At 39.2% G+C, this 27,283-nt stretch overlaps 1 protein-coding gene across 1 annotated transcript in view; it reads left to right on the top strand.

Annotated features, from left to right (window-relative positions):
- The window catches only part of ITGBL1 (integrin subunit beta like 1), a 231,411-nt gene that overhangs the window by 74,516 nt on the left and 129,612 nt on the right, over nucleotides 1–27,283 (top strand). Inside the window, exon 3 of the mRNA XM_018056382.1 lies at nucleotides 21,181–21,327. Within this exon, the coding sequence (XP_017911871.1) occupies nucleotides 21,181–21,327 (147 nt within the window). The remainder of the gene's footprint in view (nucleotides 1–21,180; nucleotides 21,328–27,283) is intronic.

Genomic DNA, 27,283 nt, shown 5'->3' with positions numbered 1-27,283 from the left:
AAATGTGCCTATGAAATGTGCGTGGTATGTGTTATCTGTGTTCACTCCTTTTCTTGATTCTTATTTTATTGTGCGTGTATACAACATTTTGTTTGTCCATTCATCTGTTGATGGACATTGTTTCTGCCCTTTGGCTCTTGTGGATGGTGCTGCAAAGAACATTGGCATACGCTTTAAAAAGCAAAAATACAATGGTTTATGAAGTCAAGTTCATTGGGAGGGTTTTCATGAATTTGAAAGAGTGACAGATGCTGGAAAGATGTCATGTCCACTTGCTTCCTGGTTTTGGTGAGAATCTACCTTACCTATTAAGTAATTTAGGTAATTTATTGGTGATTTTGTGCTTTTCTTGAAGGCTTCATACTTTTTAATGTGCTCTCTAGGAGTCAAGACAAATGTGTACATCTTAAATTAAATCATACACCTATTTAAAGAACTAATCTTTCCAAATGATTCCTTAGAAGGAAACTGTTTATTTGAAGAGATGTTAATTTAAAAAAAAATGATTTGGGTACTATTAAGTGTGTTTTAAAAAACAAAAAGCAAATATGCACTAAAATCATTTGCAGTATTTCTCTACTTATCTAAGAAGCTAATTTCCATTTTAAGAGCATACAGAGAGAGGATCAATATTCAGTACATTCTCTAACAAGTAGTGTGGTTGTTCATCCCAAATTAAAAGTCAAGTTCATAGGGCAACAGTGGATAAACAGACATAGAGAACAGACTTATGGACAAGGGGAGAGGGGAGGAGAGGGTGAGATGTATGGAGGGAATAACATGGAAAGTTACATTACCATATGTAAAATAGATAGCCAATGGGAATTTGCTGTATGGCTCAGGAAACTCAAACAGGGGCTCTGTATCAACCTAGAGGGGTGGGATGGGGAGGGAGATGGGAGGGAGTTTCAAAAGGGATGGGATAAAAAAAAAAATCAAGTTCCCAATTGTTCTGCTTAGTAGATGCTTAAATATATTTTAGCAGAGTCAAAATATAAGTGACTATATTTTTAGAATTCAGTATCAGTGTATTTAGATGTCAGTTGCATGTTAATCGGTCTTTCTGTCAAAACCTAAGCTCCATAGATTATAAACAGTATTTTTATTGTAGATTTTCTAAGCACTGTGTCAGCTGATAAAGTTCTCTTCACTTCCTAGCACTTAAGATTAAGATGAGGGAAGGAAAGCTATTGAAATATGAAATTATTCTCTGAATATGAAATTATAAAGTGAGAATGTACAAATGCATAATAACTTTAAACTGTTACCTTGCAAAATGTTTTGTTTTCCATAACACTAGTGTGATAAAGTAAAAAAGATTGATCAAAATAATGAGTCTAAATAATAGCCTTTCACTATCATAAAGATGATTATAGTTATCAGTAAACGCCTAGAAGCATTAGGTCCTAACTCTTAACATTAGGTCCAATTTTTATTGCATGGTTATTTAAAGGCATGTAATTAAACTAACTGAAGATTATTTAAAATAGAAAAATTTAAAAATCCTGTTTAAGCAATATTAACAATAGATAATTGAGGTACCTTCTTCCCGATGGCTGAATGTTAATATCAACATTCAACTGAATTTAAGCCAGTGCTGAATACCATCAACTAGAGCAAACTTCCAGAATGACAAGAATACATCTGAAGATTAACTGCTTATTTCATGCTTATTAATTTTATCATTGAAATGTTTTGTGGTCAAATTTCAAAAGACATGATGGCTAGACTAACCCAGTTGGAACTTTTATTATTTTCATTCAAAATATCTTTGAATCTCTCTGAAAATCATGAATGGAGAAATTTCTCTAACCTTCCTCTGATATGCTGGAATCTAGACTGCCTCCATGCATGTTTTTGTGGAAAGGTAAGCTTTTGGTCCAGAGTCATTTCTTAACGATAAGTTGAGGGTTTGCCCAAGAATCTGAGATCAATCTAGAAGTGAAAACAAGTTGACACAAATTGTCATTATTTTCACAAACAACAACAAAAAATGTCCCAAGCTGTCTTTAAGCTCTTAGAAGAAAATTTCATTCCTGAAAACTTTCATGGAGAGAGTTACCAAAACATTTTCCTTGCAAGATCTGCCAATTCAAAGACTTTATTCGTCATCATTTTCTACTGAAAGTTCCAGCTGAACATTTCTCATGTTACCCTGAGGAACTGTATCAAACATTGACAACAAGCTTAATTTCTGTTGTGAAGAAGTTTATAAAGTATATTTCGTGTGGCTCTCTAGTTTAGCTTCTTGACATACATTTTGTATTTGGTCCTTAAGTTTATTTTCTTGTTCTTAAATATGGGTGCTTGGGGAAGGTTGGTGTTCCTTTAGTTAAAAGGACTCTGCCTGGCAAATAATCAGGAGACAGTTCAGTTCAGTTCAGTTGCTCAGTTGTGTCCGACTCTTTGCGACCCCATGAATCACAGCACGCCAGGCCTCCCTGTCCATCACTAACTACTGGAGTTCACTCAGACTCACATCCATCGAGTCTGTGATGCCATCCAGCCATCTCATCCTCTGTCGTCCCCTTCTCCTCCTACTCCCAATCCCTCCCAGCAACAGGGTCTTCTCCAATGAGTCAAGTCTTCGCATGAGGTGGCCAAAGTACTGGAGTTTCAGCTTTAGCATCATTCCTTCCAAAGAACACCCAGGACTGACCTCCTTCAGAATGGACTGGTTGGATCTCCTTGCAGTCAAGGGACTCTCAAGAGTCTTCTCCAACACCACAGTTCAAAAGCATCAATCTGAAGACCAGGCTATATTTATTTCTTCTAAGAGCAAAATTAACTGCCTTTCTCTCCCCCAAATCAGGCTTACTGCTAGAACAATGTTTCATTTTTTTTTTTTAATTTCTAGAAGCGTTTAGTTTCCAGAAGAGAAAAATACATAGAACAGCATCCACTTTCTCTAGCATAATCAATCTAAATAAGATTATATAACATGCTTTCTTAAGTCATTATTCTGAAATACTGAACCATGGAGGCAGATGTGTTTCTGAAAGTTATGTTGGAAGGAGGAAAAATTGAGAGTGAGTGTTGAAACTGAGAAGTGTGGTGGGAAACACAAGTTCATGGGTACTGGATTTGAATCAGATTTTATGATTTGAGACAAGCCAGTTGCTTTCCCTGGGCCTACATGTTGACTTTCTGATTCTAAACTCATAAGGGTTTGGTCAATAACCTAGTGCTAATGAACATAGAGTACCCAGCATAGGATCTGACATATAGTAAGTACTCAATGAAAGTTAATTTATTCATTTCTTACTCTCATTTTTACTTTATCTTATGAAAATTTTGAGTCAGTTGGTGGAAGACCTCTATTAATTATCCTGTGATCACCTCAATAGCAAATATTGCCTTATCACAGAGGATGATTTCTGGTCAGATTAACTTATTTTAATCACATGTTAATAATTGGTCCCTGGAAAATACTGCGGGCCAATGATACTTGTGTATATTCAAGAAACCAATGGTTTTAGGTACTGAAGCCAATGACATTTAATAAACGTTTAATACATAGTCTTTCTTTGCTTATCTCTGTATTGAAGTAGACCCTTTTTTTTTTTCCCCTATGGTGAACATGATCTACATTGTCAATAAATTATTTCCTAGACCTCTTCTGGCATCCAGTGTTCCTCTCCCTGATTGTGATCACACATTTTATAAGAACCGTGAGCGTATAGAGGCGACCATATTAAAGTGATACGTCCTGCTGCATTCCATGATGAGTCTATTCAGATACGTGAATTCATAATATTTTAATCAAGTTGATTATTACAGCCCTGACTACAGAAAAATTATATCAGCTCTGACTGCCGGAAAGTACATCTTGGTAATCAGAGGATTGGATCTCCAGGACCTTCTCTCTCTCTCTCTCTGTTTTTGGATGACTACCAAGAACTAAAACAAGTTTTAGCCTAGTGATTTAGACAATATTTAAAATAGGATATATATCTTAAATGAGTAAAATAAATTAGCTGAATATAATTTCATATACAATTTAGTCTTTAGAGATACAGAACATTTCAAAGAAAGCCTTTTTTGTCCCAAAGGTTTTTTTTTTTTTTGTGATGAGGACCATTTTTAAAGCCTTTATTGAATTTGTTACAATATTTTCTGTTTTTTGTTTATGTTCTTTTTTTTGGCTTTGAGTCATGTGGGATCTTAGTTCCCTGACCAAGGATCGAACTCACATCCCTTGCATTGGAAGGCAAAATCTTCACCACTGGGCCAGCAGGGAAGTCCCCGAAGAAGGGCTTTGAGTTCAACCATTCAGACTGAAAATATGTGGCAGTTTGAGGATGCTGTTGCCTGTGGTGTTGCTTTGGCAAAAGTTAAGTTGAAAGTATAAATTTTGACAACTGGGCAATTTATTTTATTAACATACAGCACAATGGTAATCTCACTGAATTTCCTAGATTTAAGAATCCTAATTAAATAAAATTATTCATTTAAAAACATACACATTTTTCACATAAAACAAAAATGTTCCTCTCCTCTCCTAGCTAGCTAATTAAAGTTGTCTTATGGATCACAACCTATTAAATTACTATAATCAACTCCCAAGTATTTTCACCTTAGAATGGACTCTAAATGTTGTCTATATCTTATCTGAAAAAGAAGGGATTCTCTAAGAGTATTTGCATTAGAAGCAGTAGAGTTTTAATCACAATTATCTGTAGTTGGTTAGTTGCAGCTTAATCAAAAAAAGAATTATGCAATGAGGGTTTATTAATCCCATGTCAAACTTTGGTTACATAGATGGAAACTATATTTGAACCAAGCTTTAAAATATCATATGAATTAAAGCTTATTATTAATGTATGTGCAAGCCATACACCATAATTTTGCCAGTATTAGAATGAATAAGAGTCATTTGCAAGTCAGTTGAAGGATAATTATAATTTCAAATATATAAAACAGGTTTTTGACCTAGGCTTGAGTCCTTTAATTTATATTCATGTAAATGTGGAAACTTATACAAATGTATGAAAAATATGATTTGCAGGAAGAAAATGCTGGATTCATCACTACTTTTGTTATTTACCAGTAGTATGCCCCTGGACAATAATTTTATGCCTTCTTCATCATCTATATATTTATCAAATTTTTTTTTTTTTGGTAATTACTGTGTGCCGGAAAATTGGATAGGAACCAAGGATATAAAATTAAGATGGCACATAGCCTAAAGAAGGTAACTGTTTAGTAGGGCAGAAAGCCATATCAAGAGATAATTATGGGTTAGGGAAGTAATAGATATGTACATGGTATTATGGAGCCTGGAAAAGATTTCTTTTCCAGTTGAATGTGGGAGGGCATTTCAAGAAGAAGAGAAAGCATTAACAATGAACTGACTTACAGTCCTCGGTGGAAATGAAAGTCATTTACAGCCATTTTAGAAAACATTATGGGCATATCTGTTAAACTTACATATTCATATAACATTTAATTCATCAACTTTACCTTCAGAAATTAATAATAAACTATTTGCATGTATGGGCAAACCAGTATTTATGGAGAAGTTCACTTATCTGATTCCTTTCCACATTATCCTTTCAAAAATAATTATCCCAGGAAAAAATCCCTCTCTTCAGTGATGGATAATAAATAAAAAATTAATATGAGCCCTGTAAAAATAATATAAGAAATACAGAACATAAGTAATAACTAAAACTCAGATAATAAGTCAACATCTGAAAGACTGTACTGTGAAGCTAAAGATAAATTATGAATGACTTATGTTATGAAATTAAAAAGAAAGGATTATTTTTAATGGATAAATTGCTTCTCAGCAATGAACTCAAAGAGAAGATGCGAGTAGTCAAGGAGAAAATTATGGAAGACAGAAAAAAGTTTAAGGATTTAATAAATACTTACATAACGGTTATTATGTGACAGTCACTATCTTAAGCACTTACAATTGTCGTCTGACTTAATCCTTATAATAACTATAATACGAATACTACTGTTGTTCCCATTTTACAGACACGAATCCTGGGATATATAGAAAGATTAAATAACTTGCTGAAGTTCACACAGCAAAGATATATAGTGAGGATACTTATAAATTTAAAAAAAAATCCTCTTAAAACTCTTGCAAAAAGAAAATAAACTGAAACTGCAGCTTACCAAATTTAATGTCATAAAAATTTGCAATATGACAGAAGAGAGACTAAATTCTTTAACTTATAAAATCCACTACTCATAAAAATCATGAAAATGTTCAAAAACCAATAGAAAAGTTGGCAAAATATATAAGCAGAAAATTGTAAGAAAATGAGACAAAGAATGATTTTGTTTATAAAATAAAAATGATTTATAAACCAAAGAAACCATGTTGAACCTCATACATAGTTAACACATGTCAACAAAATTCTCCAGTGTAATTTTTGATGCTCAGATCAACTCAGGTTACTTGGTAATATTCCATGTTATGTGTTGGCAAGTGAATCCTCACACATTGTTGGTGGGAGTGTATTTAGTATCATTTTGGAGACAAATCTTTTAATGATATGCATGCCCTTTTATCCCTAAACTTCCCTTGTAATAATTTATCCCACAGATCTTTTCACACTTCTGCTTGAAGATGCCTGTTCAAGGAAGAACCCTATGACAACATTGTTTGCAGTGGTAAATGATTAAAACTAGTTAAGTGAAATCATTAAAAAGGGATGGCTACATGGTTGTGGTGTATATACAGGGGAATATTATGCCTCTGTTAGAATGAGTAAAGCAGATCTCTGTAGGCTAAGATGTTGACGTGAATAGGGGTTGGGAGACAATTCTCTGTGGGTTTCTTATGTTTCTGTACTTTTTTTTTTTCATCACAGGCACTGATTGCTTTCGTTCCAGGATAGCCTTTCATGTATATTTGTACAGAGAGTCTTGCAAGACACAGCCAGTGTCTCTTTCTGAAGCAAAGAGGGTTTGTTTATAACCTAGTGTAATAAAACAGTGCCCTTCTTTGGCATAGATTCTGGCATGCTTTTTTATTGTTCAGTCGCTCAGATGTGTCTGATTCCTTGTGACCCCATGGACTATAGCATGGCAGCCTTTCCTGTCCTCCACTACCTCCCGGAGTTTGCTCACAGATTCGTGTCCATTGAGTCGGTGATGCTACCCAGCCATCTCATCCTTTGCTGCCCTCTTCTGCTTTTAACTTCAGTCTTTCCCAGCATTAGCATCTTTTCCAATGAGCTGGCTCTTCACATCAAGTGGCCAAAGTACTGGGGCTTCAGCTTCAGCATCAGTCCTTCCAGTGAATAATTAGGGTTGATTTCCTCTAGGATAGATTGGTTGGATCGCCTTGCAGTCCTGGGGACTCTGAACAGGCATGCTTATTCCACGTATGTTATAAGAATCAGGATCCCCACCCAGGAGGTTTCTCTCCCGTAAACCTGCCACATGTGTAGGAATCACCCGCTCCTCCTTGTGTTGTCCTGTGGGGACTGGAGCTTGGGTAACTGACGGAAATCGAGATTTCAGTTACTGCTATTGATGTGAGTAATACAGTCCTTAGACTCTGAACCCAGTCTCATGTCTTCTGCCAGAGTCCATGAAATGGTGCAGGCTCCAGTACTCTTGCCTGGAAAATCCTATGGATGGAGGAGCCTGGTAGGCTGCAGTCCATGGGGTCGCTAAGAGTGAGATACGACTGAGCGACTTCACTTTCACTTTTCACTTTCATGCATTGGGGAAGGAAATGGCAACCCACTCCAGTGTTTTTGCCTGGAGAATCCCAGAGACGGGGGAACCTGGTGGGCTGCCGTCTATGGGGTCGCACAGAGTCGGACATGACTGAAGTGACTTAGCAGCAGTAGCAGCAGCAGTTTCAAATAGAGGAAAATCAGATCTCAGCCCCTTCTTTGCAATTTTTCTTTAATTGTCATGTTATAACCATACAGAATATTTAATATTACAGTGTCTTGAAATTAGACATGCTTTTTGTTGAACAAATATTGAAAGCATAGGTGATTATCTTCCATTTTTAGGTATATCCATTTTGTGTTCATAGAAGCAAAGGTATTACTTTCTTTATGACTTCTCTACTTGTTAACAGTAAGACGAAGAATGGTGTTCAGTTTGAAAGCTAGTGTTTTCAGAAACAGAACTGGAGTATAAATACATATGGTAAAGTAATTAGCCTCCAATTAAAATTAATTATTTTTAAAAATACATGTGGTGGTTGTGTCAGAAGTGCTCCTGCACCTGTAACTAGTCTTTTTGTGAAACCGTTTTGTTTTTTTTTTTAAATTATGAACTTTTATTGGAGTATAGTTGTTTTACAATGCTGTGGTAGTTTCTGCTGTGCAGCAAAGTTAATCAGATATATCCCCTCTTTTTTGGACTTCCTTCCTATTTAGAGCACTGAATAGCGTTCCCTGTGCCATACAGTAGGTATAATTATTTTATACATAGTATCGGTAGTGTGTGTGTGTATATATATATATACACACATACACACACACACATATATATACACACACATATATATATACACACACACTGAGAACACACACATATATATATACACACACACACTGATATATATATATATATCAGTTCCAGTTCTTCCCACCCTCCTTCCCCTTTGGTACCCATATGTTTGTTCTCCATGTCTCTATTTCTGCTTTGCAAACAAGATCATCTATACTGTTTGTCTAGATTCCACAGATATGCGTTAATATACGCCTTCACAGTTCTTTACAGAATCTCTCCAAGATATATTTTAGGTAGAAAAATAACATCAAAGCTAAGAACAAAGTCTGTTGCTAATTTTAAGAAAACTGATAAGTGAGTATATGTGAAGATTTAACTTTAACTTGAAGCTTGCATATTTGGCTAAGCAAAGGAAATACTGCTTTTAATTCCTTTTCAAATTTTCTCTGATACTCGTTACATGAGTTTTCCTCTTATTTTCCAACTGCTCACTGAATGCCAGTGAAAAAAAGTAAAATAATTAAACATGACTTAGTTCACGCTTGCTTAAAACTTAGTGTGATTCAGTGGTGTAATGATGAGCTTAGGTTTAATTAACTCTCTTCAGAATAAATATTCCAGTCTCTTTTTATTCCTCTTACTTTGCTTAGATTGTCTAAGATACACTGGGAAATATGGATTTTTACTGATGCTGTGTGTTCAGGCAGGATGGAGGAGGGTGAGAAGGCAGAGAAGGACAAGTGGCAGGGTGGGAGAATGAGGGGAAGGTGCCAAAGGGTTGAGAAACAACTGATAAGGACTTAAATGTCAATTGAATTAAGGAATAAAAAGCATATTCAATTTTCTAATGTCAGTAGAATGGTGGGACTGAAATCGGATTGTAGATAGAAGGTGAGACTGGCAGCGGAACACTGCCTACCTGGAGCTTTAAATAAGGAACGGAGCATTGATTTGGAATGGAGACTAAGAATAGGGACTTGGGTTTAATACAGGGAGTGTTGATTACCTTTAGTAGAGACCAGGAGACGCTTGATGAATTTCACGGTATAAGAGGAAGGTGCTAACAACGAAGCTGAGGTTGAGTCAGAGGAGAGAGAGAAAGCAGGGGTTCCAAAGAACCAGATGGCAAAGAAATTGAGACTCCCTGAAAGGAATGGACCTCGACACAGCCTCTGAGGCTGCAGGAAGGAGGCAGAGTGGATGAGGGTTCCTTAAGAGGGAGAAAGGATAGAAAGCTGGGGGATTTCATTCCTGATCACCCTTGTGGGTACCCAAGCTGAGTGGGAGACTTGAGAGCTTGGTTGAAAGTTTAGAGGAATTGTTTAAAGGCATTAACTGAGAATTTTCGCTTCAGTAGGTGAGGATGGTAATACTGGTTTTCTGTTTTTTCGTGTCATTTTGATAACCAAATAATACGAATTAAAGTGATTTGTAATTCAGAATTTTAATAAATTTTTTTTTAGGTGTTCTAGTATGGTTTGGTAAAGCTATTTTCCAGAGTAAATACCTCTATACCAATGTGAAAAGGAATGCAAGATACATTATCTAGAATGATTAAAAAGGGATATTTTGAAACTGAATGGTAGGTGAAACTTATCTATCATGGATTATGATGATAACTATAACTCCCGGGCTCTTGAGCACCAGGCCCAATATTTGTAGCACACGGGCTTAATTGCTCCAAGCCAGGTGGGATCTTCCCAGATCAGGGATCAAACCCACGTCTCCTGCCTTGGCTGGAGGATTCTTTACCACGGAGCCACAAGGAAGCTCCCAAACTGTTTATATTTTCATGCAAAGATATTCCTTCTCTTTGGAGCTCAGGCTAATACCACTGTTGTCATACTCTTTTCCCATTCTCAAAACACCTTGATTTTAATGGCTTCAAAACAAGCGAGCACGCTATTATGGCAATCTTTCCTTTCTTTCTGTTTTTTCTTTTAACTTCAAATAGCGATAGTTTATTTGTGCTCATGTGTCCATGGTTTGGGTGGGAGGGTGTGCTCAGTTGTGCTTGACTCTTTGCGACCCCATGGACTGTAGCCCACCAGGTTCTTGGTTGGTCCATGGAATTTGCTAGGCAGAATACTAGAGCGGATTGCTATTCCCTTCTCCAGGGGATCTTTCCCCATACAGGGGGTGAACCTGCGTCTCCTGCAATGCCTGTATCAGCAGATGAATTCTTCACCACTGAGCCACCTGGGAAACCTTTGGGTGGGAGTTGGTTGACATGAACTAGTCACACGTTTGGTTCAGATCTGCTCCACAAGTCTTGTCAATTGATGATAAAAGAGAAGAAGTCAAGCCCAGCTGTGCAAAGCATATTTCAAGCCTCTGCATAAACATCTACTAGCATCCCATAGGCCAAGTGAGTTGTGTGTCCAAGCCAATGTCCTTTCCTCTCCATCCTCTAAACATCCTGCTCAGTTAAGTTTGTCTCTCCTCTTCCAATATATATGGTTTCTATAAGAGCTACTTGTGAATGAACTGTGTCTAGTTTTTACTCCTCCTAAAATGAGTAGGGATGTCAGAACAGTGTAACAGAGTGTTATATCCTAAAAGCACCTTTGCCCTCTGGTTTTATTTCCAATTTAATTTTTCTGTCTGCTGATCTAGATTTTAATTTTTTTAAAAGGGAGCCAATGGTGACAACACATTTGAAAACATTTTACCTTGTCCATGAGTTACTTTTTTCCAATTTTCTAAATGACTTCTTAAGTTCCTAAAAAGTTTTAAAAATGAATAGTAGTGAGCTCAATTTAGTCTCCATGCCAACTACTGAGAAGTATTTTTTTCTGCTGACTGATCTTTGTATTGTAGAAAATGTCTTGACTTAAAGTGCTTTACTTGCTTTCAAGAGAGTAGTTTCATTTTTTTTCCAATCAAATGAACCAAACTGTCAACAATTTTTATTCTGTACCCGCTTTTATGAACAGCTTAGAGGAGAGATATGCTAGGGGGTTATTGAATTAATAGAAAAGTCCTTGCTATTAGAAGATTTACATTAAAGTTGGACTGAACATATAAATGTTTATTAATTTTTGAAGTAAGTGAGAAGGAAATAAAATAATAAATTGCTACCATCTGCTTCTTTTTAGTTATTGAGGATAAAATAACCTCAAGAATCTCTTGATCATAATGCTTGAAGACCTTGAGGTGATCATAGCTTTGTTTTAGCCATTGCACAGACTTCTTTAAGGAGCAATAGGAGAGATCTTTTTTAAAAAATAGATTTTTTAAAAAGATAGATTATTAAAAGTCCATGTTTCTGGTAGTGTCCACTTCTGGGCATATTTTAGAAGCTCTGTATGGGGGAACCTTCCCACAGCCCGCTGGAATTTAGGAGTTGCAACAGGGCCAACGGGAAAGGCTCGGTATTTTTTCAAACAAATAAAGTGGTTTTATTTTCTAGAAAATAGGGTTTGGGGAATGGAGGCATCCTAGGCAGAATGATTAGAAAGATAAGTCATGGAGAATCATTTTATCTGTTTCCCAGTGACTGCCCAGGCAGTGTGCTTTGTTATATGGGGGATTTCTATTGAATTTTTTTCCTATTGACTTTTTAAGATTTATTTTTGTTGGCATGCAGTTGATTTACAACAGTGCATTGGTTTCTGCTGTACAGCAAAGTGAATCAGTTATACATGAGTGAGCTACCCAAGAGTATATAATATGGACATATATAAACATGTATGTATGTCCATATATGTGGCCTGTATCGTGTGCTTGCCCGTTCACAGCTGTTTCACCTATGTATACATATATACATATAAGTATCTCCATTGAGATCCATATATACATATCTCCATTGGCCCGATTCCTTGACACATATCTCTATCTAAATGAGAAGGAGGTGGGTGATGGTGAGCATCGAGCTTCATTTTGTTCCTAGTAAAACTGGGGAGATGTCACTCATTCCCAGTTTCCTAGTCTGGTTACAGTGTTCTGAGATTCTTAGATTCCAGTTTGACTAAGTTCATTTCCATCAACTAAGAAATACTGTTGGTGGATAGTGAGAAATGGCAACCCACTCCGGTATTCTTGCCTGGAAAATTCCACGGACAGAGGAGCCTGGCAGGCTACAGTCCATGGGGTTGCAAAGAGCCGGATCCGACTGGGCGACTTTCACAAGACTTGAGTGGCTTCTTGAGGTGAAGAGTCGCTCTTGAATAAAATACCCCTACACAGAGCAACAAGCCAAGGAAGAAACTAAAGGAACTGAGGGTACATTTTATTTTTTTTTAATTACAGAAGAAAATGAGGGAATCTTGGTAAAGATTTCTGATGAAAAAGCTCTTAGAACTGGAGCTAGAGGAATAGAGAACTGAAAGTTTCTATCATCTGGTCCAGTAATCTTTCTTTCTCTTTCCCTTCTCAAGACACCTGAGAAATATAGTACATCCTCTAATGATGGGGTAGGGTGGAAACAGCAGCTTCTTGATAAACGTGGGTAAAACAGAGCAGGGAAGACAATTCTAATAACCCCCCACTAGAGACACTTGGGCTTCCCTGTTGGCTCAACTGATAAAGAAACTTCCTGCAATGCAGGAGACCCTGGTTCGATTCCTGGGTTGGGAAGATTCCCTGGAGAAGGGATAGGCTACCCACTCCAGTATTTTGGGGCTTCCCTGGTGGCTCAGCTCATAAGGAATCCACCTGCAATGCGGGAGACCTGGATTTGATCCCTGGGTTGGGAAGATCCCCTGGAGAAGGGAACAACTACCCACTCCAGTATTCTGGCCTGGAGAATTCCATGGACTGTATTGTCCATGGGGTCGCAAAGACTCGGACATGACTGGACTGAGCGACTTTCACTTTAAAGACACATACCCTGCATCCCTTGAGAAATACTGTATTTATATACATGTTTAAGTTACCAGACCACAAAGAACAAATGAGTCCTAAGATGTTAGAATATTAACTCACCTGGTGAAGATCAGAAGACCAACTATGGCAGAACGTATATGAGCACCTAGGTTTCCCGAATTTCCAAGCTAGTGCTTGTGTCTGAGTGTCTTGTATAATTCTTGAATATGATGTATAATTATATGTTTGTGAATTTACTACCCACGATTCTGCCAAAATATTGTGTATTGTTTGCTATAGTTTATATTTTCTGTTTTACAATGTATAATTATTTCAGGTTACCAGAATTCTAATGTTAAATCCCTGAATTTTAGCAGTATTCAACCCAAACCCACTTTAAAAATAAACTTATCAGGATAATGTACAGTATTTTAGTGGGTGCTTTGAGTAACAAGTAGGATTTTGTTTCATGATATTGTCAGTAGCAAACAGATTCAGTAACAATATCCACCACCACTCCCCTGATTTAATATGTTGAATGCACTGTTTGAAGGGACTAACTTGGTTTATTGTAACAAAAAAAAGATAACTGAGGCTGTAGTATGGAGTTTTCAAGGTGAAAGGAATCTTGGGGGTGATTCAGTCCAATCTCTTAACTTTGCGGATCAGCACAGTGAGGTCTAGAGAAATCAGATAACTAGACTCCTGAATTCTTTAATCTGCCAGCCTTAGCATTGTTTAATTTTCAGTAGTAAAGTCTGATGATTTTGCTGTTAGGATTCTTTCAACAAGTATTGAGGAATGCAGTTCTGAGCATGTGAGTTAGGAAAGGAAACATCAGAGACTAAACTGGTGTCATCAAGCCGCCGGTCCTCACTGACACCACTGTTCCTGGAGCAAAAAGCTGCTTCCATGTTGTTGCTCAGTTGCTCAATCATGTCTGACTGTGACCCCATGAACTGCAGCGCGCCAGGCTTCCCTGTCCTTCACTGTCTCCCTGCGTTTGCTCAAACTCCTGTCCAGTGAGTCAGTGATGCCATGCAACCACCTCATCCTCTGAGCCCCGTTCTCTTCTCGCCCTCAGTCTTTCCCAGCATCAGGGTCTTTTCCAATGAGTCAGTTCTTCACATCAGGTGGCCAAAGTCTTGGAGTTTCAGCTTCAGCACCAGTCCTTCCAGTGAGTAATCAGAGTTGATTTCCTTTAGGATGGACTGGTTTGACCTCTCATGTTTACTGCATTGCAATTAGATGGATAATGTTGATTGTAATAGGAAAAACACAACTTTTCAGCTAAGTGAGCTAATTATACTTTGTTCCTCTTATTTGTAAAACAAGGAAACAAAATCTATCTCACTGGCTCCTTATGGAAGCCAAAGAGACTAGCCTGCATAAAGTACTTATCACTCTACCCGGAAACCAGTACTTATTAGTTTTCCTTTCCTCTCCTCTTTTCCACTTTCCTAATCCAGGTCATGTGTGGATTAGTGTCCAGGCAAGACTAGAGAGCAGATCTTTCCATTGCTGGGGCAAAGTTCCCTTCTATGCAGAATCCTTCCATTCTTCACATAGAAGTGGGCAATAACTATCTAAGAAGTCTTTTTTTTTTAAAATAAAGAAACAGGGAGGGACTGGTGCCCCTGTCTTGAAAATAGTCATTTCTATTACAAACCATGAAATAATTGTAACATTAGCCAAGGGATCCTTTTCTTAGAATTTAGAGGTGGCAGAGAGGCTGGAAGAGCTATAGTGGCTTAGAAAGAACAGGAGAAAAATTGAGTGTGTCTATTATTAAATGAGCTTGTTTGAATCCACTGGACATTAGGATACAATGCTGGTCTTGGAAGTTTACCTGTTTGACCAAAGCAAGTAGATCTGTGGGCTTTCCAGGTGGCTCAGTGTAAAGAATCTGCCTGCCAATGCAGGAGATGAGGGGTCGATCCCTGGGTCGAGAATATCTCCTGAAGAAGGAAATGGCAACCTACTTCGGCATTCTTGCCTGGGAAATCCCATGGACAGAGGAACCTAGTGGGCTACGGTTGATGAGGTTGCAAAGAGCCAGACACAACTTGGCAACTAAGCAACAAGAAGTTAGATTTGCAGGGCCAACTGAGTTCTCAGATTAAAACAGTCTATTTCAAGGTTACTGTGTGGCTCTAGCAGTGTATCTGACATGCATAGAGAATAATTTTTTAACATCTATCCTCCTATAGATGAAGAATTATTTTCAGTAGTAATGATGGTATAGTAATTAATAAGCAAGATTTATTTCCAGCTTTATTAAGATACAGTTGACATGGCATTGTGTAAGCTTAAGGTGTGCAGCATAATAATTTACATATAAATAATAGCCACAATAACTTTGGTTAACATCTGTCATCTCATAGAAATACAAAGAAAGAAGGGAATGTTGTTTTCTCTTTGTCATGAGAACACTTAGGATTGACTTCCTTAACTTTTGAATATACTATACAGGAGGGTCCCCAACCTCCAGAATTTAATTCTTGATAATCTAAAGTTGACCTGATGTAATAATAATAGAAATAAAGTGCACAATAAATGTAATGAGCTTGAATTATCCTGAAAACATTCCCTGCCCTGGTCAGTGGAAAAATTATCTTCCACAAAATTGGTACCTAGTGCCAAAAAGGTTGAGGACCACTGCTTCATTGTGTGTGCGTGTGTGTGGGTGTGTGTGTGTGCACACGCACACGAGCACTTAGTCACTCAGTCGTGTCTGACTCTCTGCAATCCCATGGACTGTAGCCACCAGGCTCCTCTGTCCATGGGGATTCTCTAGGCAAGAATACTGGAGGGGGTTTCTGTTTCCCTTCTCCAGGGGATCTTCCCAACCCAGGGACTGAACCTGGGTCTCCTGCACTGGAGGCAGATTCTTTAGCATCTGAGCCACCAGGGAAGCCCAATGTATGTTAACTATGGTCATTGTGTTGTACATGACAGACTGGTACTTATTCATCATACTACTGGAAGTCTGTACCTTCATCCAATTCTCTGTCCCCACCCTGTTAAATACAAACCTCTTTTTTTTTTTATGAGTTTGGTTTTTGGCTTGTTTGCTTGGCTTGTTATTTTCAGATTCCATGTGTAAGTGAAATTATGCACTATTTCTCTTTCTCCATCTGACTTATTTCACTTTGCATTTTGCCTTCATGTTGTTCCAAATGCCAGGATCACCTTCTTTCTCATGGCTGAGTAGTAGTCCATTCCACCTCTGTTCCCCTAGCCCAGGGAGACTGGGACCAGGACCTTCTACCACGAAGATCTCCACATGTCTTCCAGAGCTTGCTGTGGCTTTGCCCCTAGTCTGGGGTGGTGCAGATGTCCTGGGACTGGGGTGATCAGAGACTTCGATTGTGGGAGGAGTCGGGGAAAAGAGGGGCTAGCAGAGCCGTGGAAGCACATGTGGACCTGGGCCGGGCTGCCGGTGGGGATTCTCAGGCCCTCCTAGTATAGCATAGAAATGGGGAGGGGGCAGCTGCTCTCGGCTCTAGCCATTTATTTTCATATCTAAGAGGGAATAAAAAGACCACATCTTATATGTGAATATGTAGTTCAGTTCAGTGGCTAATTCATGTCTGACTCTTTGTGACCCCATGGACTGCACCATGCCAGGCTTCCCTGTTCTTTACCATCTCCTGGATTTTGCTCAAACTCATATCCATTGAGTCAGTGATGCCATTTAACCATCTCCTTCTCTGTCGTCCCCTTCTTGTGTCTTCAGTCTTTCCCAGTACCAGGGTCTTTTCCAATGAGTCGGTTCTTTGCGTCAGGTGGCCAAAGTATTGGAGCTTCAGCTTCAGCACCAGTTCTTCCAATGAATATTCAGGGTTAATTTCCTTTCGGATTGATGGTTTGATCTCCTTGCCGTCCAAGGGACTCTCAAGAGTCTTCTCCAGCATCACAGTTTGAAAGATAAATTCTTCTGCACCCAGCCTTCTTTATGGTCCTACTCTCACATCCTTATGTGACTGTTACAGAAACCATAGCTTTAACTCGATGGACCTTTATTGGCAAAGTGATGTCTCTGCTTTTAAATATTCCATCTAGGTAGGAAAGAGGGTAATCAGGATCTATTACTTGCAACTCTTGAGGATTAAATTATGCCCCAGTAAAGGATGGGTGAAATCCCCCCACCTGGTGACTTGAATGTGACATTTGGGAAGACAGTCTTTGAAGATGTAATTAAGATGAGGTCCTCCAGAAGTCTGATGGACTCTAAATCCAGTGACCCATGCACTTATAAGGAGAAAGATTTGAAGACACAGACACGCAGAGGAAAAACCACATGAAGAGAGAAGCGGAGCAAGGAAAGCTTGCTCAGACAAGGAGCACCAGGACTGCAGGCAGCCACCAGTAGGTGGGAGACGGGAACAGGAGCCAGTAGGTGGGAGACGGGAACGGGAGCATGTCTCTGGCAGAGCCTCTAGAAGGAATCAGGCCATTGGCACCTTCATGTCAGTTTGCGGGTGCTAGAGTGAGGAAATTTTTGTTGTTTTAAGCCTTTCAGTTTATGGTACTTTGGATGACAGCTGCAGCAAACTAGTACACAGTGGATCAGGTGTTTTGCCAAATGGGATGTTCGGCGAAGCCACGTTGTTGACACTACAATGGAGATTACCTTGCTTTGATACTACAGCAGCCTCATTCCCTGAGGTTGGCCAAAGTTCTTTTTAACCTTGTTTAAAGAGGATCTTCCCTGGTGGCTCACAGTGAAGAATCTGCCTGCAACACAGGAGACCCAGGTTGGGAAGATCCCTGGAGAAGGAAATGGTTACCCACTCCAGTATTCTTGCCTGGAGAATTCCAGGGACAGAGAGCCTACTGGGCTACAGTCCAAGGGGTCGCAAAGAGTCGGACATGACTGAGTGACACTTTCCCTTTCAAAGAGTAAGACTTATTTAAAGATTCTTTTCTTTCTAAAAACATTGTGCACTTATCTCCTGATAAAGTTATATAGGCTATTCCTTGGTAATTTTTGACAGTAAAAAAAGAAAAAAAAAGTCTACTCCCACGCACTTTCCTAAATGGAGGAAAGCGAATCAAGAAGACCCTACCGGGCATGAAGTTTAGATAAAACATAAAAACAGCTGACCTTGGCTGTCATCTTTGCCTGTAGTCAGATCCTTAAGGAAAAGGTGAAAACACATCAGCTGGCAGTGTGTGCTTAAGATGTTAACATAAGATGTGAGGAAAAGGGGCCCCCTAATAAAAAAATTGTGTAATCTAAATAAAGTTAAATAGCTTGAAAACACCTCTGATGGGCTTCGGTGTGCTGGTATATATCATGAGACTCTAAGAGAAGAATATAGCATGTCTCTTTCCATGTTTATTTTATCATAGAGCCTTTTATGGAAGAAGTTTCTGAAACTGCACCTCCATGTACTAATAACTTTGGGGTATAAGCACCTAAAATATAGCTTCTACTGATGCTTTATGGAGTCATTGTGATATGAATGAGCCTTTTAGTATCATCTGTACATTTTCCTAATTTTTCCTCTATTTTTCCAAGTCTCCTCCATTTTAAAAAGTCTGTAGCTTTTGACTCACAAACCGTTACTCACCTCTGTCATATATACCTAGTTTGGAGTTTAACATCTTCCATCCAATATAAAAGATGTATTCTTTTTCTAGATACTTCCTTTTCTTCTAAATCATTCTTATTTTCTTCATAGTTGCTATGGGGCTTTCGTTATTGGGATGAACCATAAAAAAATAGCTGACATTTACATAGAAGTGGCTGTTTTCTTTGCTGTATGAAACAGGTAGTTCAAACTTGTTGCTCTGTGACAACCTAGAGGGGTGGGATGGGGTGAGAGGGAGATTCTAGAGAGGGGGGACCTATGTGTACCTATGAGTGATCCATGTTGGTGTATGGCAGAAAGCAACACAATATTGTAAACCACTTATCCTTCAATTAAAAATAAATAAATTTATTTTAAAAGTGCCATTTCACATTGTTTAACCTAATACACCAATATTATTAAAGAATCGTTACAGTGACCGAGATTCTTAATTCACCAAACGAGGTTTAGCCACTTTAAGAATTTGGCTCAATACGTTCATAAATAGACTGGATGGTTGGGGGGAGAGATCACTTATGCTTGTCAGTGATACCAAGTTGGCTGAGATTGACATTATCGTGTAGGAGCAGACAGGGATGCAAGATGATACAATCAGTTTGACAAAGTAACATGCACTGGATAAAATGAATTGCAGTTAAGGTGCAGGCAAGGTGTTGTTTGTAAAACAGAATAATTAATTTGAAAAATGCAACAGGAATAGAAACCCTTACATGGACTGGGCCACATGCAGAGGAGTTTTAAAGTCAGAGCCGATCAGAGACCCAGGCTCTGCCCGACATGCCCACATGGCATGCCTTTGAGCCATCCACGCTGACTGACCATCTGGACCTCATCATGTGGGTTTTGGCCGCCACCTCGAATGACTGTTGGCCTCAGATCTATGATTCCGTTTCACTGTGGCCTATGAGAAATTCATAGTACCTGAAATAGGCACGAAGACATAGCACTGTCATCTTGAATAATATACAAATACCCTCTCTCTGGCTCAGATGGTAGAGTCTGCCTGCAGTGCCAGAGACCAGGGTTCGATCCCTGGGTCAGGAAGATCCCCTGGAGAAGGAAATCCAGCATTCTTGCCTGAAGAATTCCATGGACAGAAGAGCCTGGTGGGCTACAGTCCATGTGGTCACAAAGAGTCAGACAAGACTGAGTGACTAGCACCTTCTTCTTCATTCTCCCTACAACCCATTCAAACTCTGCTCACCTTTCAAAGCCCAGTTAAAGGTCAAAGAAGTCCAGAAAGTCTTTCTCCTCTTCTGTAGGTCATAGAGTACATCCTTCAACTTCATACAACAAACAGTTCTGGCTGAACATAACACAATCCTCTTTACATATTAACCTTGACTTTGCAGTTTGTAAATCCCTTGAGGACAAAGACCAAGGATTGTATGTGTTTTGCACTTCTGTCTAATATGCAGTCAATAAAAACATTAGCTGGCTTCTTCAAACAAGTCTCGATAAAATTAATGACCGCAAAAATAAAAAAAGCAAAATGTTGATTTGAGAGAATGAAAGGTTGAGAGACTTTTGTGAAGGTGGATGGCTATGACTCTTATCCTTTTGACTCCTGAACCAAATTTTCCATCAGGAAACAAAATTTGTACTTATTTTTCTTGTTAATCTTATCCCAAAGTGGGAAAATTATAAATATATAGAGATATATATTTACTATGAAGTCGCTCAGTCGTGTCCGACTCTGCGACCCCATAGACTGTAGCCTACCAGGCTTCTCCGTCCATGGGATTCTCCAGGCAAGAGTACTGAAGTGGGTTACCATTTCCTTCTCCAGGGGATCTTCCTGACCCAGGGATTGAACCCGGGTCTCCTGCATTGGAGGCAGACGCTTTAACCTCTGAGCCGCCAGGGAAGATAAACAATTTTATTGCATATGAAATTCAAATAAACATAAGGCCAATGTTTAGTAGAATTTTATCTAAGATTCCTTACTTAGAGTTTGTGGTTTTGTGTGTTATAAAATTCAGCTAAATGGAAACAATTTTTATTGGGTTTTTGTGTCTTAAATGTGCAAGTGCCTGGTGGACTTTTTTGGTGCTAAATTTTCTGATCATGTGTTTTTTAGACCTCTGGTTAATTATCTAGCCTAATGTCTCTATGAGTTAATGTTTTTAGAATGAGTTATCAAAGTTGATTTTGGAAATAAAGCCCACATAGTCCATTGTATGGAGTATAAATAGTGTTCCATGCCCCCTCTCCCCTGCCAGCTGCTGTCATATACTTGTGTTTGAATTTATTACGGTTCATTCCTGAGCCAGCATCACTCTTGAGATTCTTTGGAGAACAATCTAAGTCTAACTGGATGTTGTTAAATTCTCAGGCCACGGTAAGTGTGACTGTGGCAGATGCAAGTGTGATGAAGGATGGTTTGGTGACGCTTGCCAGTACCCAACCAACTGTGACCTGACCAAGAAAAAGAGTAACCAGATGTGCAAGAATTCTCAAGACATCATCTGCTCTAATGCAGGTAAGCATTCTGTCCCCAGAGCATCCTCACATGAAATCATCAAAGTTGGGTTCTTAATGGAAACATGTAGGCGTCGAGAAATGTTGAACCTTGGAGTGAGACTGCTTTTGAGTGTATTTTTTTTTTTGAAATGAAATTCAGATAAATCAATTGGGAAAAATGTCATCTTGCTGAGACTGGCAAGTCTGATGCTCTCCAGCTGTTCCGCATGCCTCCTTCAAGCAGGATATTTTCTGGAATAAAAACCCCTGACAGCATTTTATGTCAACTGTGAGCCATATTTTCAAATGCTGGATTAATTCTTTTAAAAAGGATTTGTATAAACTGAATTAATTGTTCTCTGTTACAGATCAAGGGGGCTTTGAATTCATATGTTACCATCAGATAGAACTAAACTTTTCAAATTTGATGGAGGTTTCAGGTGTCCTGGATGTGAAACCCATCGAAGAAGATAGTTACAGCAAGAGTTTTATTTAACTGAAGTATTTTTCTATCTTGTAGATGTCATTTCAAACTATTTTTTTTAGAAATGTACAGAGGAGCTGTTAAAATTAATTACCCAAATCATATAAAACTCAACAACTATGGTTTGTGTTTTAATGATGTGTAGCCAATATTACTATACTTAAATATTTTTTTGACAGTTGAGCACATAAAAGCTCAAAGTCAGTTTATATTCTCAACCCTGGTTGAAACTGGGAATGCTCCTGTCCTCACTGGAGGCTCTGACTTCATTGCTTTGGCATCTGCTATGAACTGTAGTGGGTTTTTAAAGTTCTCTGGGTAGTTCTTCAGCACAGTGGTCCCCAGCCTTTTTGTCACCAGGGACCAGTTTCACTTTTTCCAAGGACTGACAGTGGGATGGATGGTTTAGGGATGATTCAAGGGCATTGCATTTATTGTGCATTTTATTTCTATTATTATTACATCAGCTCCGTCTCAGATCATCAGGCATTAGATCCCGGAGGTTGGGCACCCCTTCTTAAGTAGATCTGGGGGTATGAGTTCTTGCTTTGTGTGCTCCAGGCCAGGGTTTGACGACACGTGAATACCTGCCCTCCTGAAGTTCCTGTGATTGGGGGACTCCTTTTGCAATCACAGCTGGGACCTTTTCACAGTCTTTGAGAGGAATTGCTCTGTGTAGATTCAGGGCAGTAGGCTGTTTTGTTAATAGTAATCAGGGCTATTTCCAAGGGAAGTTGTGACTGGTGCAGCCAGGAACCAGGACGGAAGTCCTGACAGTCAGGTGTTAGCTGTCACTCTCCTGGCTTCTCTCCAGCACTTCCTTCTTTTCTTTCTTCTTAGTAAAATGTTTTTACTTCTGGTTCACAATACCCACCCTCCAAACACACACACCTGTGCGCGCGCGCGCGCGCACACACACACACACACACACACACACACTCTCTCTCTCTCTCTCTCTCTCTCTCTCTCTCTCCCTCTCTCTCAACTTCATGCTTTCTAAACTTCTTTCAGTAATAAGTTTTGAAATCAATTTCAGTTTTGTTTTTTTTGCAGTCTATTTTGGATTGATTGATTTTCAAATCCAGTGTTTTTTTTTAAATAATAATACATTTAATAATTATTAAAAATTTAATAATACATTTTAGCCACCTAAGAATTAGTTTAACTGTTTCTTTTAACTAAGAATTATTTAGCTATTTAATAGTAAAAATGTTCGACTATCATGGAATCTAAACATGTGATTCACTACATCATCATCTCAACAATCCAAAAGGAGAAAATTTACAGAACTGCTTTATGATGAAACACGTAGGATAAGGTATAAAATGCATTTCTAAGATATTCTTACCTCTATTTTTTAACATGGATATAGTATTTTTATGTAATCTACTGTGCATATTCCAGTTTCGTCAACTGACCCAGCAATGCCTTGTATAGCATCGCCCCCACCTCTGTTCCAGTCTAGGGGCAGTGTCACGTCTGGTTGTCATAAATCTTCAGACTCCTTTAATGTGTCTTTAGACAATTTTCACAGACAACACAATCTTTTTTACTCTCATACTCTCCTCTCAGTTTCTTTGCCTTTCAAGCTTACTTTGGGGATCTTGTCCTCACATGTCTTTCTTTAATGCCTACTTCTACCAGCCTAGTTCAGGCCCACTGCCCACAAGTTGTGTTAGTCTGAGTCCCTTGGATAATGAGGAGATCAAACAAGTCAATCCTAGAGGAAATAAACCCTGAATATTCATTGGAAGGAATGATGCTGAAGCTGAAGCTCTAATACTTTGGCCACCTGATAGGAAGAGCTAACTCGCTGGAAAAGACCCTGATGCTGGGAAAGGTTAAAGGCAAAAGGAGAAGGGAGCAGCAGAGGATGAGATGGTTGGATGGCATCACTGACTCAATGGACTTGAATTTGAGTAAATGTTGGGAAATAGTGAAGGACAGAGGAGCCTGGCATGCTACAGTCCGTGGCGGGCTACCGTCCATTGGGGTTGCAAAGAGTTGGGTACAACTGAGTGACTGAACTGAACTGAAGATGTTACTAAGAGTCGGATACGACTTAGCAACAGACAACAGCAACAACTGAGTTGCTATTACTGATCTTTCCCCCTCATACTGCAGTGTGATTTTCAGGAAGCAGCTTGGAGCAGAAAGGGAAGAGGAGCTGTATGGAGTGCGGAAGAAGACCGAAGGGCAGGGGGAGAGGGAGATGGAGCTGGGGACCAAAGGAGTCCCAGAAGGAGGCTCCAGAGGGGCGCAGAATGGCAAGGCATAGTCTGCAGAGCCGAGCCAGAGCAGAACGAGTCTCCCGCACCATCGCATCAGGGATATAGGCTGGTGTTCAAGACAGGGAGTCATCCTAGAAAGAGCCAGCTATATTAGGCAAAATGAAAAGTCAGAACTAAAATAATCTAGCATGAGACAGAAGACCAATTCTAGAGACTGAGCTAATTGGCAATCAAGAAAGAGCCACGGTTTGACACAGCGTGAGCGCACGAGTCTGGCGCGTCTGCCGGGGCTTCCATATGCCGTTTCTTGGAGGCTCAGTTGTGAATTCCACTTGATGAGTAAGACAGGAAGGCTCTGAACTGTTGTAAACTTCCTGCGTCACCCAGGGATGGTTCAGATGTGTGGATTGCAGGGAGCCAGCCTGTGGGGGACGTCAGGGAGGATTTGTAGAATTCAAAGCAGAGACTATGCCTTCTCATCTTCCCTGAAAACAATGACGGCATCGTAACCCTCATGATGGTGCACCTCTCTCCCCAGCCGGGAAGTGCTCCTGGTATTCCAACAGTTACATTCTAAAATCCTTGACCAATATTCTGGATCCCATACTTTCTGCCCGCAGCAGACACTTTTCTCCAAACTCAAGTCGGAGTCTTCACTGTTGTTTAATTCTTCATCCTATTCCTTAGCTCAGACTCTTTCTTCAGCATCGCAAGGCTTTTCTCCATCTCCTCTTCTTGAAATTCTATCTGTATACCAAGTGCCAACTCAAAACTTACTCCCTTGCTGTGCCTTTCCTCCTTCACGGAGCCAGCCTGAGGTCCATGCTATCTTCACAGCATTTGTCACAGATCTGTTGCAAATGCCTTTGAGTCATCTGGTTTCATATATCCATTGTGTGATAAGTATCAATCATCTCCAGCACATTCTTCCTGATCTATGATTTACTTGATTTTAATTTTATTCCTCTTATTATCTCCTATAGCACCTACAACTTCACCAGTGTTATAAGAAATGAGAAAATGTAATGAATAGAGATGTGAATGGTTGAAAGACAACATGAATAAATGTGAAAATGAAAAAGAAGGGTGATAATTAGAAAAAAAAGAGATGAGACAGTCCCTTGAATTGTAGCATTAGATTCGAAATGAACTTTTATAAATCAAAATAGTTTTCAGGGGAAAAAAAACCCAAGCAAATGAAATGTAATAAAAGTAAAATTCACACAGGCATTCTCAAGGAAGAAAAATAACAAGCTCAGGTTCTGTGAAATTACCATTTATTTGTGACTGTGAGAGAAAGAAGTGACCCGTGTAACAGAATCACACAGAGGGTTGAAAACCAGGAAACAGTGGGGTGTATAAATATAAAATGTGTCTGGAGAAAATATTTGGGAATATGACTAATGTACTCGAAGTCTTAATGGGAGAAGACAAAGAACCCAGCATTTTCTGGAAGTCTACAATGTGCTAGACACAATAGAGTTTTTAGAAAGATGACAGGCTGATATATTTATCACTTGTTCTTCAAAGTAGCTCTAGGAAGTAGACATTATTTGCAGATAAGGAATTTGAGAGTTAGGAATAAAAATAATGACCTCAAAAGTGTATAGCTAGAGGGGATTAAGACCTGGATTTAGCTTCAGATCTTCCTTAGTCCTAAATCCATGTTCCTTCTGGTTCAACGCATAGAGAATTTCCAATATTCAGTAGCTCAATTCAAATTTCAATATCTTTAGTTCCTTTCCATCCTTTACCTCTCAAAACCAGTCACCGAGTCATCTTTTCTTTCTCCTGAAAATATCCCCATGTGTATTTCCTTTTTTCTAAACTCATGACCATAACCTGGGTCAGCCTCTATCTTCTTTCCTGCAGACTGATGGACCAACATCCCTTCAAATCCATTTTGCCTCATTTCAACGCATTCGCCATGTGACAACCAGAATAACCTGGTGAAAATGAGTCATGATCACGTGACTCCCTTGTTGAAATATTTCAATGGTTTCTCATTATTCTTGGATGAAAGTTGGAAATCTTTAATGTGACCTCTTTGTTGTTGTTCAGTTGCTAAATCTTGTCTGACTCCTTGCAACCCCATGGACTGCAGCACACTAGGCTCCCCTGTCCTTTGCTATCTCCTGGAGTTGGCTCAAATTCGTGTCCATTGAGTTGGTGATACTATCTAACCATCTCATCCTCTGCCACCTGCCTTCTCCTTTTGCTTTCAATCTTTCCCAGTATCAGGGTCTTTTCCAATGAGTCGGCTCTTTGGCCATCAGGTGGCCAAAGTATTGGAGCTTCAGTATCAGTCCTTCCAATGAATAGTCAGGGTTGATTTCCTTTAGGATTGACTGATTTGATCTCCTTGCGGTCCAAGGGACTCTCAAGAGTCTTCTCCAACACCACAATTTGAAAGCATCAATTCTTCAGTGCTCAGCCTTTTAGATTTCCATAAGCCTCACCATTAGTGGCCTTTTTTTCCTTTCACGACACCCTCTGCTTTATTTTCCACTATACACCAGCTGTCTTTTTCTCCCCTGTTATTTCCTCTTTTAATGCAGAGCTATTGCTTTTGTCTCTTGCTGGAAGTGGGCTTCTTCACCATCTCACTTCTCTTAGCTGTTATTTTTTCTTGGCTTTCAGTTCTCAGTTTAAGAGCCATTTCCCAGGGACCCTTTGACCACCAGGTCTCAGATAAATCCCCTTACTGTGAGTTTCTGCAACACTCTGCACTTCTCCATTTATTTTGTCACTTTAGTTTTTACTCATATAAAGCTTTAAGAGGAGGTTATGGCTAAATCGATCACCTGTTGCATTTCCAGAGATTAGGATGAGCTCTAGTGAATGACAAAGTCTCAGTTACTCTGTGGTGACGGATGTGATATCAATTAAAGATTAAAACATAAGCATTAAAAAGGAAGCTACTCAAGTGGACATGCTACTTCTCAGTATCTTTTGAACGCTGTTTTATTGTCAGTGAACTCACTCTCAGGGGTTGTAGTCAAATCCTTTTACACTTGACTGGGTATGTGGAGAGCGGTAGAGCAAATGGCTCTGGTGCCTCTGTTTCACCCTGAGCTGTCCTGAGAGTCTGGTGAGGCTCTAGGACTCCAGGCATAAGGAAAACCCACTCTGGGCCCTTTGTCGTAGGGACCTGGGTATCACTTTAACACTACAGCTATGAAGGTTTTAGGAACATTTGAGTTTTTTCATTTATTTAAATTTAATAGTGAATGCCACAAACATTTATTATATAAATAATA

This window comes from Capra hircus, chromosome 12 (genome assembly GCF_001704415.2).
Source record: "Capra hircus breed San Clemente chromosome 12, ASM170441v1, whole genome shotgun sequence".
Classification (NCBI taxonomy): domain Eukaryota; kingdom Metazoa; phylum Chordata; class Mammalia; order Artiodactyla; family Bovidae; genus Capra; species Capra hircus.
This window is presented reverse-complemented; position numbering and strand designations above follow the sequence as displayed.